The sequence below is a fragment of the Tachyglossus aculeatus genome, chromosome 9, assembly GCF_015852505.1.
Source record: "Tachyglossus aculeatus isolate mTacAcu1 chromosome 9, mTacAcu1.pri, whole genome shotgun sequence".
In the NCBI taxonomy this organism is placed as follows: Eukaryota; Metazoa; Chordata; class Mammalia; order Monotremata; family Tachyglossidae; genus Tachyglossus; species Tachyglossus aculeatus.
Genome location: NC_052074.1, coordinates 55,444,544 through 55,460,970, shown reverse-complemented (window position 1 = coordinate 55,460,970; position 16,427 = coordinate 55,444,544). Strand labels below are relative to the sequence as shown.

At 39.3% G+C, this 16,427-nt stretch overlaps 1 protein-coding gene across 2 annotated transcripts in view; it reads right to left on the bottom strand.

Moving 5' to 3' along the window:
- ITGA6 (integrin subunit alpha 6) overlaps positions 1 to 16,427 on the bottom strand; it is a 39,552-nt gene that overhangs the window by 8,554 nt on the left and 14,571 nt on the right. For both annotated transcript variants that reach the window (XM_038751097.1, XM_038751099.1), the window contains exons 8-22: positions 15,545 to 15,663; positions 14,000 to 14,098; positions 11,986 to 12,047; positions 8,382 to 8,542; positions 8,056 to 8,199; positions 5,155 to 5,270; positions 4,842 to 5,031; positions 4,670 to 4,753; positions 4,487 to 4,566; positions 4,263 to 4,340; positions 4,073 to 4,175; positions 3,093 to 3,266; positions 1,464 to 1,559; positions 817 to 927; positions 628 to 726 (exon numbers count right to left, since the gene is read on the bottom strand). In XM_038751097.1, the coding sequence (XP_038607025.1) occupies positions 628 to 726; positions 817 to 927; positions 1,464 to 1,559; positions 3,093 to 3,266; positions 4,073 to 4,175; positions 4,263 to 4,340; positions 4,487 to 4,566; positions 4,670 to 4,753; positions 4,842 to 5,031; positions 5,155 to 5,270; positions 8,056 to 8,199; positions 8,382 to 8,542; positions 11,986 to 12,047; positions 14,000 to 14,098; positions 15,545 to 15,663 (1,716 nt within the window). The remainder of the gene's footprint in view (positions 1 to 627; positions 727 to 816; positions 928 to 1,463; positions 1,560 to 3,092; positions 3,267 to 4,072; positions 4,176 to 4,262; positions 4,341 to 4,486; positions 4,567 to 4,669; positions 4,754 to 4,841; positions 5,032 to 5,154; positions 5,271 to 8,055; positions 8,200 to 8,381; positions 8,543 to 11,985; positions 12,048 to 13,999; positions 14,099 to 15,544; positions 15,664 to 16,427) is intronic.

Sequence of the window (16,427 nt, the reverse complement as noted above, 5' to 3'; positions counted from 1 at the left end):
TACCACTGACTGATTAAGCATTTAACGAATTTTACTGTTTTTATTATGGTATTTGTTAAGCGCTCACTGAGTTAAGCACTGTTCTGATTGCTGGGGTAGATACAAATTCATCAGTCTGGACACAGTCCCTGTCCCACTTGGGGCTTACAGTCTAAGTAGAAGGAAGAATAAATATAAAATCTCCATTTTATAGTTGAGGAAACTAAGGGATAGAGAAGTCTTGCCCAAAGTCACACAGCAAGTAAGAATGGTCCTCTGACTCCCAGGGGTATACTCTTTCCACTACGCTAAGCTGCCTACTTTCCCAAACTCTCTGGGGTGACTGCACCCACTTCGGGGGCTCAAATAATATTACTGCTACTATGTGACTTTACCACCACATCTATCCTTTACACAAGAGGAACCATCAACTGAACAGACATGGAGCTAGCACACAAATACTGAAATCAATCAACCAATCATATTTATTGAGTGCTTACCGTGTGCTGAAAACTGTACCAAGATCTTAGGAGAGTACAATATAACAGAGTTGCTAGACACATTTCCCTGTCCACCAGGAGATTATAGTCTGGAAGAGAAGTTTACAATCCAGAGGACAGAAAATCACAATAATTTGAAATTACTTACTTGAACACCTGCATTTGGAACTTTAATGTTTTCACTGGTGGCAGTAACATCAACAGTAGCTTGGACGATAATGTCTAGGTAGTTCATTTTTGAAAATTCCTATTATAATAGAAATATATTATGAACATGAAAATGACTGAGAACTTAAACATGTAATTAAGTGTGGGGAAACACATATGGATGTTATACCTCCAGAAATGTGCTGTTCCACAATCTTGAACGCAAAAATACAGACGCCTTGCTGTCCAAACCTTGCAAAGGACATTTTATGTTCACACATTTTGCATTTAAACTACAGTTCTGGGAATAAAATTAATCAAAAATGGTTAATGCAACTTACAGAAGAATGCACCCCTTTGAAAGACAATCTCACACTACTTGCCAAAAGGACCCAGGCAAAGAGTTAATCAACACTGATAGGTTTCTCTCAGCTTACAAAGTCTACATCACTGTCTAACAATTATCTTCCCTCTTAATTTCAGTCAAAAGCAAGATTGTCTGCCATCCCAAATGTTTTGGATTTTGCCCCTTATTTCATTTTTGGGTACCACTTTCATGAAAATATCAGTTAGGAGGGAAGATGGGGGACATATGCCCACCCTGCAATCCTATTCAAAAAAGTGTCACCCATCTGAATTTTAAATTTGCTCTGGCACTTTTAACTACGACTTTCTTCAGAAATTTACCTATATTCTAATTTCATTAGAACTTTGTTTACACTCTATACCAAAACTCATACCTGCCCACACTCGGCAAAACTTGAACAGCAATAATACAACTCAGAGATGAAAATGAGAGTAGAGAAAAAGGAATATTTTGAAGAGGAAAATACTTACAAGTGTCTGATATTTTCTTTCTGCAAATAAAGAAAATCTTCTATCATCTATCTGCTTTTCTGCAATCGCTCGTCTCCTTCTTGAATGGTGGGACTCCTTAAAAATTAAAAAGAAAAACAATTACATATAGTTACTAAATAGTTTCTAGTTCCACTTTTTCCTTTATTTTTAAGCTTGGATCATTTTCACATTATGGGAACACAAATAGCTTCCAAAGCCACAGGAACAGTTCTTAATACATGGGGCAAATTCATCACTATTTTCAAAAACACGCCTTGCTGTCTTCCTTTGATCCAGTGGATGACTAGAGAAACAGTGCCTGTTGCAATAATTCACAACTGACTAGAGTTTGGGTTGAGGCCACGGTTTTACTCTGTGCAGACACAGATTTTTGACTAAGTGTTCCCAGAGGCCTAAAAATTGGTTTTGGATTGATAGAAAGCTGCTATCATGAGCTCCGAGCTGCTTTTCTCAACCCAACGTGTGCCACCAGCAGCGTGTGCTCCTAAAAATGATGATCTTGCTTTTGTGGTATTGTTAGAAAACTGTATACCACACATTCCAGAGATAATTATGCTCCAGCTGGGTAATTATGACAATTAAATCTTCTGGAAAGAAAACCCTCTGGGGCATTTCATGTGTTTAGAAGGATCACACCCTGGCTAGGCTAAGGAGTTTAGCTCAGTAACACCAGAGGGGCTGGAAGGGAGCAATAGGAAGCATTAACACTTCCCATAGCTCCAGCGTTACAGACTCCAGAGGGACTGAGTGAGTAATAAGTCTGAACAATTAGACCCAGAATGAGAAAACTGTGAAGAGCCTTGTCCCACGATCCTTTCTCACCCCAAATATTGACAAGGAAAGGGAAGAAGATCGAGAGGTAACAAGGTATACCTGGGGAGAGGTTTCCACGACCTCTCTGTAGTATGTTGGAATTGTGTCACAAGGATTTGGCAAGTTGCCTCTACCCAGAGTTGGGGACCCCCACGCTGTCAGACCTTGTGTGGCGCCGATAGACTGATCGGACCACCTTGCTAGAGCTAAGAGGAGTGAGTATTCTAGGAACTTGACCAGGGAACTTGAAAGGGAGCCCGTTTGGGGTGGTTTGAGAGGAAACCCATTTGGGGTTACTTGTTTGAGAGGTGGCCTGTTTGAGGTTACTTAAGATAGTTATTAGATGCATGAGAAGGATTCAGTGTGGCCTAGTGTTAAGAGAAGGGGCCTGGGAATCAGAGGACCTGAGTGACCATGTTGCTCTGCACTTCAGTTCCCTCATCTGCAAAATGGGGATTCAATATCTATTCTTCCTCCTACTTAGACTATGAGCCCCATGTGGGATCTGATTATCTTGTATCTCCTAGAAGAAATGTGCCTTCAATAAGGCTTTGATGGGGGGGAGAGGGGAAAGAGTAATTGTCAGATTTGAGGAGGGAGGGCAGGATGTGGGCATGAGATACGTGAGATCAAGACACAGACAGAAGGTTAGCTTTAGAGGAGCAAAGCCTGCTGGCTGGGTTGTAGTGGGCAATCAGTTCCCTGGGAAAAATTAGGTTCACCACTATAGTTTCCTTTATATATGGGGTTTATGTTATAGCATAAGTTACATATATTTACAAGTCACTAACATACCTTTAACTTCAGATAGTTAATTTCACGTTCTGGTGTACAAGCTATTTTTTCCAATCCTTTGGAGTCAATTTTCATTAAATAAAGTAACCATTTGCCATTGAAAATTTCTTTAGGCCACTGGATATTCAGAGATGCTGTGCCAAGGTTTCTGAGAGGCTTGCCCAAATTAATTACCTGTTAAGAAAGACGAGTGAAGATTTTCCTAAAATAAAATTTATATAGCATTCCCTCAGCCAGATTTTTTAATGTAGATATTTGATGCAAAAATCAAAGAGAATCTACAACTTTCTGAGTTTCCAAACTGATCTAAATTGGAAATAAATCAAAATAAAAAACAAAATGATCCTACTTCAATTCTGCATCAACCAGTGATGACAACAAAATCTGAAAACACCATTTTTGATTTCGAGGAGGTCAAAATCCAAGTCTTAGAAGTACGTTTATAGTGATGTACTGGCTTACTGGTCACAGGAAGGACAAAAGGTGAGTCAGTGATTCCATCATAATGCCACATTCTGGACAAAAGCCTCCATGGTCTGAGGCTGGGGAAATACCAGGTTAGAGCAGTGCTTGACACAGAGTAAATGCTTAACAAATACCATTTTAAAAGAAAGGTTAGCTTGGAACCTGGAGGAGGCCCAGCTCTGGTATTTAAGTATCAAAATAAAGTACAGTTAGCAATTAATAACAACAACAACTGTGGTATTTGTTAAGAGTTTACTATGCGCCAGGCACTGTACTAAGCACTGGGATGGATACAAGTAAATAGGGTTGGACACTGTCCCTGCCCCACGCAGGGCTCACAGTCTCAATTCCCATTTTACAGATGAGGTACCTGAGGCACAGAGAAGTAAAATGACTTGCCCAAGGCCACGCAACAGGCAAGTGGCGGAGCCAGAATTATAACCACGATATACAGCTATGGCATTTCTTACTAGAAAAAAACTTTACTGTAGTATTATCCATATAGACCGACTCACCCCAAACTCGTACTCTATTAAACTTCCAACATCATCTTCAGATTTCATAGCGCTCTCACCAAGAACATTCCCTCCAAAGTACACCTGGGAAGGCTTAGCAGCTCTGTTAAATTCAAAAGCACCACTTTCAGTAAGGGTTGTAAATAGGTCTTTCAGACATTGATTTGTTATGCTAAACACAAACACTTACCCAGAGACTGACAAAAGCAGTTCAATAACCACTTTAGCTTTAGCTGTAATTGGAGCCAAATTACTTTGATTGCTTGTTCTGCAAAGAAAAGGAAACAATGAGGTTTTAGTTTAACAGTTTTCTCGTTACAAATAGATTTCTTTCTGAGTCAGACTGAAGACAATTCATAGGTTACCTCCATGCTCCACGGTACAAAGGGGGAGTAAAGCCCCAAACACACTTACGTTTCCAATCTCAGATTAATGTCCAGGTCTGTGGTTTGAAAGGTGACTTCAGTGGTACTTAAAATTAAATAAAAAGTAACCTGGAAAGAATAAAAGGAACACATATAAATGTAAGATAAAAATTTATTAGTATATTAAAAATACAATGGCTCTTCAAACAACAAATCAAAAGCTAACACCTACATTGGAATTTCTCTTAAAGGGATTTCCAAGTTCACAATCTGCCTGAGAACCATTTTGATTGGCAACACAACTCAACTGTTTTTCCTGAAACAGAAAAAAATTAAGTTAAAATACTTTTACGCAGCACGTGATTGTGTCTGTGTTACCTGGTTTTGGATTTAAGAATACCTACAGGGTAAGCCCTCAGCTCTCTGTAGGCGGAATAAGTCAAGGTATCAGAAAAACTTGCAATAAGCTTTGCTTCATGAGCATCATCACCATCCTTTGACGGATTCCTTGGGTTTGATGGATTATTTGTCACAGTTATTTCTAAAGCAATATCTTTCTGGTCTTTGAGCACAAATTCTGGGACTCCATTTTGACTGCAAAAAAAAAAAAAATACAGCACAACATATCTCAACATCTTGGAAAACAATAAGAACTCTTTCTTCTTTGGCACCCCCAAAAAATAACAGTTTGTGTAAAATCTAGGAAGCAATACTTACATTGGTAAGTAAGAAAACTTGTCTTGATTTCCTTGTCTGGTACAGAATCGATACTCCAGTTTAAGATTACTGTTACATACATTGTCTTCACCACATCCCTCTTTTAAGAAATGCACCTACAGAAGATTAAAAAGATGAAAAGTCAATGTCATTTACAGCATTCAAAATAAGTGGTGATGAAGTTGATTATAGAGCCCTTATTTTGTGCCAAGCACTGTGCTAAGCATTAAGATACAAAATAATAAGATGGGACACAGTTTCTGTCCCACACAGAGCTCACAGTCTAAGAAGGGGAACTCATAATTTATGCCCATTTTACAGATGAGGAAACTGAGGCTCAAGAAAAATTAAGTGATTTTTCCAGGTCATACAACGTAAGAATTCCCATTAAATGAAACACAGCATTACTAAGTAGAATCCCAAGATGTGTGCTCTAGTGATACAGGAAATTCCTATCCATTCTCTTAAGAAGTTACATATATAAAATATGGCTCTCAGTTCCAATCAAATCTTCTCCTGGAAAAGTTGCTCTTCTGTCTTTCCAGACAATTCTGCTTATAAAGTAACTGAAAGGAATTGTCATTTGCTTTGACATTTAGTCCACTATTAAGTGCCATAAATAGCAACCAAGAATCACTAGAATCATAAGCATCATCGATAACAGGGAAAGGAAAGTCACTGGGTCCATGACATTCTTCTAGAAACAACAGGAGTTTATCTAAATTCACAGTTATCTGCCTCTTCTCTCAGAGACAATAATCCCGATAGTCCAGTTGAGTCAAACTATATGCAGTGCATGTAGACAGTGCAAAGTTCCTAAACCAAGATGAATCATTGGCAGCGGGACTCTTGAAGCTGCTCTGCTACCACATTTAAAAACCTCTGAATCCAGAGTGGCCATTATCTGCCAGCACTTTGAGCTGTAATGGTGCTCCTGGAGTTTACCCACCCCCAAACTCCCTTCTTCATATAATGCTCCACCACCTCATACTGTCTTCCCTACTTCAGGAACTAGGTTGTTTCATTTCCCCGATCAGTACTGTAGCAATCACTCAGCTTTCAGGATCAAATCTGTCCCTTGAGGATATGGATCTGACTGGCAGAAGGATTTTTTGGTGTGTTTTCAAAGGAAAGAAACTATATCCCTTTCGGCATTAGTTGCAGAAGAGGAGAAGTCATAAAGCCATATCATGATGACCTATGCTAATGGAGGGAGGCAATGTACAATTATCCACACACAGTATTACATAGTAAGTCCCCTGAAGAATAGGGACCTTATCTAATTCCTACCTATGTAAACTTTCCCAGTGCTTAACAGAATGCTCTGCACACAGTAAATGGTTAATAAATACTATTATGATGACACCCAGTCACTCCATCATTCATTTATTCATTCAATCGTATTTATTGAGCACTTACTGTGTGCAGAGCACTGTACTAGGCGCTTGGGAAGTACAAGTTGGCAACATATAGAGACGGTCCCTACCCAACAATGGGCTCACAGTCTAGAAAAGTCCCCATCACTCAGCTACTCACCATCACTCACCTACTCCCTCTCTGGGACTAGCTAGAAGCATGGGGGAATCTAGAGTATATATTTAAATTAATGGTTTTCCAGGGTTTATGTTCACTCCTGGATACGAGTATTAGCTCTTTTAGACTCTGTTGGGGTGTGTTTAATTCATTGCTGTCTACATTGTGTACTCACTGTAGCAATGCATTAAACACTTTACTAGGGTCTGTGAGTTTAGCACTCCTCCCACAGTGCCCAACTCTTTCCAGGAAGCAACGTTAGGCCCTGGGAGGATCAGATTCAAAAAGTGGCACACAGTAAGCACTTAACAGATACCACTATTATAAGAAAAGTTCTGGTAAACTGCTCCCTGGTCCATAAGATGGGTATCCTCTAGCTACTGCAATTGTCCTCAGCTAGGGGAGGAAATCACATGATGTAGTAGTGGCTTCTTTTTTATCAACTGTTCATCCATATCTTCCTGCTCCTTCCTTCCTGCCCAGAATAAAACATACAATACTTTCCTACTGCTTAATCTGAATACAGTTCTTGCTGCTGCTGTTTAATTTGTAGTAAATTCCCTCAGTGGAGATCTTTAACAAGCACAAAAAAGATTTTAAGCCTAGCTTCTATATCACCTACACACTAAGTTACTCACTCCCTCAGCCCTTGGATACTCCTCCCAGGAGAATTTATGTACATATCTTTAAAGTCTGTAGTTTTTCCCAACATGTAATTTATTTTATATGTAATTTATTCTCCCCGATGTAATGTAAACTCCTTGAGAGGTGGGATCATATCTACCAACCCTAGTGTACTCTGTCAAGTACCTAGTACAGTGCTCAGCACAAATACTGAGTGCTCAATAAATACTACTGATTGAAAAATCCTTGTTTCAGTGTGCCATCCATCTTCTAACCAAACAATGTTACTTGGGGAAATAAGCAGTCTTATCACCTAGCTGGGCAGCAATGGGGACAGAGTGGAAAAATCTAAGTGCATACAGTCTATGTACAGATGATTGCAAATGGGTTAACACTCATTGGAGCACTTTTTAGTCTGACCCATTACAATATAAGTTCCATTATTGGCAAAAAATGGAATAGGAAAAAATATTTTCCTCTGCAAAATAAGAATACGCTTCTATGGTTATTCCCAAGTAATTCACCATTTTGTTGACCTGGATATATTTTTTATTCATAGGTACTGATTAAAACAGTCCTTTAGACAGGATTTTGCAGGGAATGTCTAATTATCTGCTGTGCCAGTATTCAAGTTTACCGTAAAAATGTGAGATCTCTAAAGAAGCAGATCATCACTGGGAATAATTATTCCATCACACCAATTTCTGACTTGATTTAAAACCCCTTTCCGACAAAGAGACTTACATCTGAGGTCACTGTTTTAGGTTCATTTGAATTCAGAATTGGAAGTACTTTTGGGAGTGATCCTGGCTGCTGCCTCGAAGTGCGCTCTTCGATTTCCACAGTAGCAGATATAGGAATGGGGCGCAGCTTATCTCTGATATTTTCCTGGAAAATACACAACAATGCATGTGAACACTCAGAATGAAGACTGGCATTTGTCACAGCACTAGAGAAACTTATTTTTAATCAGGGCAATATAAGTTTACAAGGCTAAGTCAAAAACAAACAACATGTAATTGTACAAAACCTAACTTCATTTGAAGACCATCAGCCTCCCCGTCCTGTACCTGTAGCCAAAGTGTTGCTTTCATGCATTCTTTTTGTTTCTGTCTCTGCAGATTTAAGATTTTAAAGAACTTGGGCTCAGAAGGCTGACTCTTAAATTGAACTCTTGGTGAGAGACCAGATTTCCTCCTCTCATTTTCTGCTTCAAGTATGCCACGAATTGCTACATAAAAATCAAGAAAGAAATAAACTCCATTAGATGTATAATCCCATGGATTTACAGCCCACTTACCAATTTTCTATTTATTCTGTGCCTCTTTCTAACAAATGTTTTCTTTTAATTCCTCTTGGAATTACTTCCACCTGCCAGGAGTTCTCTGCCCTACCGGTTTGGATTGCCAATAACCTTTCTCTAACCATTTTTTGCTAATGTAATTTTTATTTGTCAGCTGTTTTCACAAACTTTCCCTCATTTCTCCAGTCAACTGCAGTTATTCACTGCCTGCAAATGATCCACCAGAGGGAGTTCAAGAATAGATTTTTGAAACACACACAGCATTGTCCATATAATATACATACAAATGGTACATCGTATTCCATCTTGACAACTTTGCTTGAATGTAGCTACTCTGGGACATAATAATCAACAGATAATTTTATATCATTAAATCCTCTCCTATTACTAGGCTTTCAACCCTCAGCGTTGCCAGGTTGTGCTACGTGATTCTAATCAAATTCTCCCTCAACGCCCAAAAAGGACTGTGAAAGTGTTTAGGGGAGAGAGGGTGTTTTGTTATTTGCTCTATTTCCGTTTTGGAAAATACAGCAAGGCCAGTCGTTCATGTGTCTTTTTTTATATAATGGGTAGATCATTATATAGTACTAGCATTGACAACTACATATAGAACATAGATTTGAAAGATCAAAATTTAGAAACAATGACACTGTTTCAACCATAAGCATTTCTGAAGAATTCTTAAATGTTACAAGTTATGAAATGGAATGCTCTCTATCTTAAAGCCCTACACAGTCTTGACATTATCCATTTATCTGTAACTTGCAAACAGTAAAATGAAATAGATGAAGGCCTATATGCTGAGTGGCCCTTAAAGTCAGGGAGCTTGGGTTCACTAAAACTATTTACATACCAATCCTCCCCTTGAGCTTTACTGATCTCTCCAAACAGTTCACATTGTCTTAAAATACTTCACCAGCCAACTTAGCCCTCTCCTTCTGAAAGCCAGCCAAATATACAATTCATTAAATACAAGTAACAAATATCTACAAACATAATACTCTACATTTCAAGGCTGTGGAATTCATCAGACTCAACAAGTCACATATAGTAATACAGAGGAGCCACTTTAAGGAGATAACATGTAGCTTTGGGAAACCTGAGATGTGTGTGTTGTGCGTGTGTGTGTGTGTGTGTGTGTATGCTTCTTTTTTAAAAAAATGGACTTAAAATTTGTTATGGTACACCTGGATCTCACTGTCTGCAAAAACAATTTCTAAAGCAAATGATATATATGTATTGTAATATATAACCTCAATTGCATTTATTGAGTACTTGTGTGTACAAAGAACTACACTAAGCATTTGGGATAGTACAATACAACAGAGTGTATAAACACATTCCCTGCTTTCAAACGAGGTTACAGTCTAGAGGGGGCACCTCCCCTTGATAAACTCATGCTTCACCATAAAAATAAATCCTCTGACATTCTGAAAATATAAAATTAGTTTGTGGGCAAGGAGGGGAATTAAGTATTCAGGGACATCCCTCCAATATACCTGGAATTGGAGTTTCAACAGACTTCAACGATATAATTTATTTCATATTAATGTCTGTCTCCCCTTTTACACTGTAAACTCTCTGTGGGTGGGAACGTGTCTAACAACTGTTATACTCTCCCAAAGGCTTAGTACAATGCTCTGCACACAGTAAATGCTCAATAAATGCCTTCAAAAAACAGTGGAATATTAGAATAATAATAATGGTATTTGTTAAGCGCTTACTATGTGCCAAGCACTGTTCTAAGCACTGGGAGAGATAGAAGGTAATCAGGTTGTCCTACATGGGGCTCACAGTTTTAATCCCCATTTTACAGATGAAGTAACTGAAGCTCAGAGAAGTGAAGTGACTTGCCCAAAGTCACAAAGCTGACAAGTGGTGGAGACGGAAGTAGAACCTAAGACCTCTGACTCCCGAGTCTGTGCTCTTTCCACTAAGCCATGCTGCTTCTCCCAACTAATGACCTCTTCTCTTGCTAGCCAAGCATTTCTCTGTCCTTAACCTATCTGCACTGATTTTTTTTTAAAGAGCGGGATTATCATATCATCTTGAAGGAGTTCACCTGAATAACATTTCATAGAGCAAAATACGCCAATCCATCATGGAACTTTGGTTGATGGCAGAGAGCTGTAGCTCCTATCATGGCCACTGTTACATGAGCACGTAGGAAGGGTGGAAGCCAAGCTCGGCTTTCCCAGCTGGTCAGAGCGAGCTGTCGATGTTCCCGCCCACTGTTGGGTAGGGACTGTCTCTATATGTTGCCAACTTGTACTTCCCAAGCGCTTAGTACAGTGCTCTGCACACAGTAAGCGCTCAATAAATACGATTGATGATGATGATGATGTTCCCGCCGTCCAGGCTGTGCGGATCAATGGAAACACATGCATACAATTTCCACCACTGAACCAGGGGACAGAGAAGTTACTCCACCAGGGGTGGGTCCTTTTCCCTCCCCATAAAGCACAAGCTAGTTTCTGGGGAGGATTTGTGCTGCCTGAGGTCCATCTCCCTGCTTGTCAGATCGGAAAGAGGATAGCTGAAAAGCAGCTGTGAAAAATCCCATGTTTCTTTTCATTTTATTTTAAAATGAATAAAAAAATAACCCGCCAGGGCCAGCAGTGATTCAAGGCAGGGGCAGCCCCCAGACCAGGGAGCACAGTGGCTACACATTGGGGGGGGGATTTCCAGGCCAGATATGACTGGCTCGGAGAGGCGGTTCCATGAACAGAGCCATGTGTGTGGGGAGTGGACACTAGACTGATGCTGTGAGCCCAATGTTGGGTAGGGACTGTCTCTATATGTTGCCAATTTGTACTTCCCAAGCTCTTAGTACAGTGCTCTGCACATAGTAAGCGCTCAATAAATATGATTGATTGATTGATTTGCATGACTGGGATGGGGAGGTGACGCAACGTGGGACCATAGTTTAACCTTTTTGTCTTGGAATTGGTAGAACTGATAGGATGCCCAACTTCATAAGCCAACCAATCACCTGAGCCAATTGCACCCTCATGTCAGACTCCTTCCTTCCCTATTAAAGCTTTGGTTTCAATTTTACATTAACTGCCTTAGAAAATGCACCCAGGAAAGGCCTTTATTTATTCTACAGAGCAAACAGGGTGGTTGCTCAGGTTACAAGGTTATTAAACCCCTTATCAAAATATACTTTAAACGTTGACCTCAGCATACCACAATAAATGGATGTGAACAGGAATATCCCCAACCTTAAAATTAGCTAGTGATAAGCATTTACATTTAAAACCTGCAAAGAAGTTTCCCCAAAAAGTTCTTATGATTTCTTGCTGTGGCTCTCACAAGTTATGGAAAAAGAAAATGGAAACAAAGAAAAGAAAATACTTTTAAGAACTTACATATTTCAGGGTTGAAATCAGTGGGTTTAGCAGTATATGCAAAACAGGCATTAACCTCCAGGCTGTGTAAAGATCAAATGTTTAATTTGAAAAAAATAGAATTTTCAGAGTGACACACCAGCCTAATCAAGAGTTTTTATGCTGAAGAAATCCATTCTTTTCAAAAAAAGAGAACACATCAAGACTATCCAGTCACAACTTAAGAAGTTTTCAAAACTGGCTATTTCTCCTTTGGCATTTAGCTCAAACTTTTTAATGACGAGTCCCATTAATCTTTTTGTACAGATTCATTACTCTATTTTACTTGTACATATTTACCATTTTATTTATTTTGTCAATGATGTGCATCTAGCTTTACCTCTATTTATTCTGATGACTTGACACCTGACCACGTTTTGTTTTGTTGTCTGTCTCTCGCTTCTGGACTGGGAGCCCGTTGTTGGGTATGAACCATCTCTATATGTTGCCAACTTGTACTTCCAAAATACTTAGTACAGTGCTCTGCACACAATAAGCGCTCAATAAATACGACTGAATAAATGAATGAATGAAGAAGTGAATGAAAAAAATACGAGAATCCAAAATAAAATCTCAGAGAGAAAGTTTTTCTTTGAGAATTGGCATTGTTTTTCTACAATCCTGGCACGTATAGAAAACAGTTTCTGGCCAAGAGAGGCTTTGCTCAAGTATCAACTTCTAAGACCGTTAAACTTCAGCACCCCTTATTCTCCATGTACTCCTGGGTTTTGAAGGGTAAAATTTCCTCAGTTCTGAAGCTATTTCTACGCTGGAAAATGAGCCTGCCCGTTCCAAAGCTGTGCCTCATTTTGCCAGTGCAAAATGGCCTTGTGGGCTTGAATTTATGCAGAGGTGTTAGTGCCTCTGAACAAGCTTCACAGAGTGTTCACCAGAGGTACCAAAATTTCTGGTGAGAAGAATGCCCAGTGAGAGACCAAACAGCAAATACACCATTCAGTTTAATCTCAACAAAGGACAGGAGACAAAACAGGCAACTTTATAAGAGCTACACCACGACTTCTGCATCCAGCTTAATCCACTGCTTTTAAAGGACACTGGAGTAGTAAGATGACAAGAAGAAGTGTCATTACTGGGTCAGACAAATGGTCCATTTGGTTCAGGATCATCACTGACAGTACCAAAAGCATGTTGCTGGAAGCCCATCAATGCTTTAGGGATGGACCACCTCACCTCCCCAACTTTCTACTTATTCATCCCTTACTTCCCCTCAGGTAACAATTATGGACCACCTTGGCCAGGAATGGACCACCTCACCTCCCCAACTTTCTACTTATTCATCCCTTACTTCCCCTCTAGTAACAATTATGGACCACCGTGGCCAGGAATTGATCCAAATCCCTCAAACTTAATGACTTTTTAACCTGCATAACTAAATGAAAAGTTTGTCCTTTTGTTTGTTTTGACACTACCAGCTGAGAGCGGACTCTTCCAGCTGGGATTTAGTGAACAACAATTTCATGGGTGCCATTCCCCCGTCCTCCACAATCTGGTATAGTTCAAACAGGTTCGCTCAGCTTCCATCTTTCTACCAGTCTTTTCGATCTATTCACAATCAGCAGCTACTCCATTCTTTGGTCATCCTAGTTGCCCCCCTCTGAACTGTATCCCGCTCCATTTTAAAATACACCAAATCAAAGGTCAACACCAAAGCAAGCGTCAACCCACAAACCCACCCAAGACTATTTCTGATATCTCAAAGAATCTCTTTCCTACCGATCCAGGAAAAATAAAACTATGAAAGTAGAGAGTCTTATAAATCTGCTGCAATTCATTCATTCACATTTATTAAACGCTTCCTGTGTGCAAAGCACTGTACTAAGTGCTTTGGAGAGTACAATATAACAATAAACAGACACATTCCCCACCCACAATGAGCTTACAGTCTAGAAGAAGCAGCAGTACAATCTGCCAGACCTTTAAAAATCAACATTAAAGACAATGATATTATGGAGGTTAAAAGAATCACATTTCTTACCATATGCCACTAGGCGCACCACAGGATGTTCTATGCCTCAGATCAATTTTGTTGGGATATATTGTGAGAGTCTTCTGGATGTTGATTACAGGTCGAGATCTGCCAGTGAAAAAGAGGAGTATAAGGTGACATGCATAGAATTTTGTTTCATTTTAATTTTATGACAAATGAGAGAAAAATCTATTCTCCTCTCTCCCTTTTTCCACCCCCTCTTTTCCTTTTCTTCCTTTCCGGCTGTCCATATGGTCTTTCTCTCTACCCCTCTTTTGTTTCTTTCTCTCCTCTCCCTATAACCCTTTCTGCCTTCCCTGCCTTGTGCCAGGAGTGTGTCATCTCTGGGAATGATCGATGTAGGTTGCCACTGGATGAAGAAGATGATCACTCCGTAGCTCCTCCTGTCCTCCAAGGCAAGTGCCAATCACTCCCAGGCAGTGGGTGCACTTCTCCTGCTGCCTTGGGAAGAAGGCACTGCACTGCGGCTTCTCCTCTACCCGATAAAGGCCCTGATCCATGTCACCTTTGGATTTTGCCACTCTGACTCCTTTCCGGCCAGCTTGTGAGAAGGGATTTGGCCAACTGTTCCCCATTTCCACTCCTGGCGCCAATCTTGTTGGCAGAGACATTCTTCCACTACTCTGCTATAGCCCTGAGGCACACACCTCAGGGTCTACTAAAAATCAAAGCAGCCCAACATTTTGGAATGTGCAAATAATCAGCGTTATTTTTTATATTTAAAGGAAAATGTAATTCAAAACACTTGTTAAGGAAATTCCCCACAGACATACATTTACTAAAATAAAACTGGATGTTTTTCTGACACGCTTTTTTACTTCAGTAATATTCAAAATATGACTACAACTTTTTTGGAACACAAAAGCCAATAATGAAGCAAATGTGCTATATGTCCCTAGTATGCAGTTTTCCATTTAACTCTCTAACTTGGTTAGAGAGTGTTTATAGTTTAGCCAAGTGTTAGTTACTCATTGAGAATACTGATGTGTCAAATTTTAAACTCTTAGCAATTGAGTACACAAGTGAACTTGTTGCCCCAGAAAATACGAAAAGTCATTTTGGTGCTTATACTTCAGATGTTCAAAAAAACATATTGTATAGAAAGAAGATTTGAGTTTGTTGCCTTGCTGTCTGTATTTTGGTCAATGTTGCATTTTACTGCATATACTTTGTCCCCTTTGGGCAACATTAATGTCAAAGAGAAACACTTTCAGATTGTGCTTCTAGCTATACCCAGCCCCCAGTGCCGGCATTTATATCTACCTGCATAATAATATGCTTTATATTCCTTGCTTTTTCAGCAGAGAAATGTGCTCTGAAGAAAGTGATTATATAGGGCAGGCCCAAAGTGAAATATGTGCTTTGAAACCTTATGTGGACATAATAGCAAGTTCCCTGATCAAACCCTGGAGTAATTCCAAAAGGATTTGCCTTTAAATTCCCCAAACTTTGGGAGTACAGGCACTAAGATTAAGAACTTTCAACTCAAACTCTAACATTTCAAACTAATGAAAATGAACGTCATATATTCACCTGAAAACGGACACAGAATCGGAGAGGGAACCAACTGCAATATCGGGATAGGAGTTTTGATCAAGGTCCATATTTCCAGCAATTGAGTACCCAAAGGATGGAGTTTGACCCTCAAGAATCTACAATAAATAGATGATCAGAATATTTAATGAGTAATAAAAATGTTTTATCTTTTCTTATTCGTTTGGGTCCATATTCCTAAAAATGAACCTAGCTATAAACCACACATTCCGATTCAAAGGTCTACAGAATTGCTTCACTTTGTGAATATCTCCTGATAGCTAGTGGGTGTACAGGGACAAATAGAAAGTAAATTTGATCAAAGTAAAAAGTCAAGATATAGCTAACATTTCTTCAGCTGTTTTGTTTTTTTTTTTTATTTTGGGGGGTTTTTTGGGGGGGAGGGAGGAGTTTGAGAGGAGTGGAGAAAAAAGCTGAATTACCAGATAATTACCTAAATTTTCTACATAAGTATCACAGTCATCCAGAGGAACAATGTGATATCAACTCTCAACTTTTATATCAACTCTTAAAATAGACACAAAGCAAAGAAAAAGGAGCCAGGACAAAGACAGAGGCACACCAAGGCTGTCTCTACCCAGGCAAAGGGAAATGAATTATGGATCAAAACTCAAGATGATACTTCTTTCAGATCAGTATACAAGACACCATATTCCCTAGAACATAGGCAGGTAATACACTTCACTTTACCTGTGTAAAAACAAGTATTAATTCAATGTTAAAAGGTTTTTTGAAACTTTATATCAAGATCAGTACATAGCTATTAAACCAGTTATTTTTCAAGTGGTATGCTGGAGTAAGACTTCCACAAACAGTACACAGAACAACAGCAAGGAATCAGTACTTAATTCAATGATTCCTT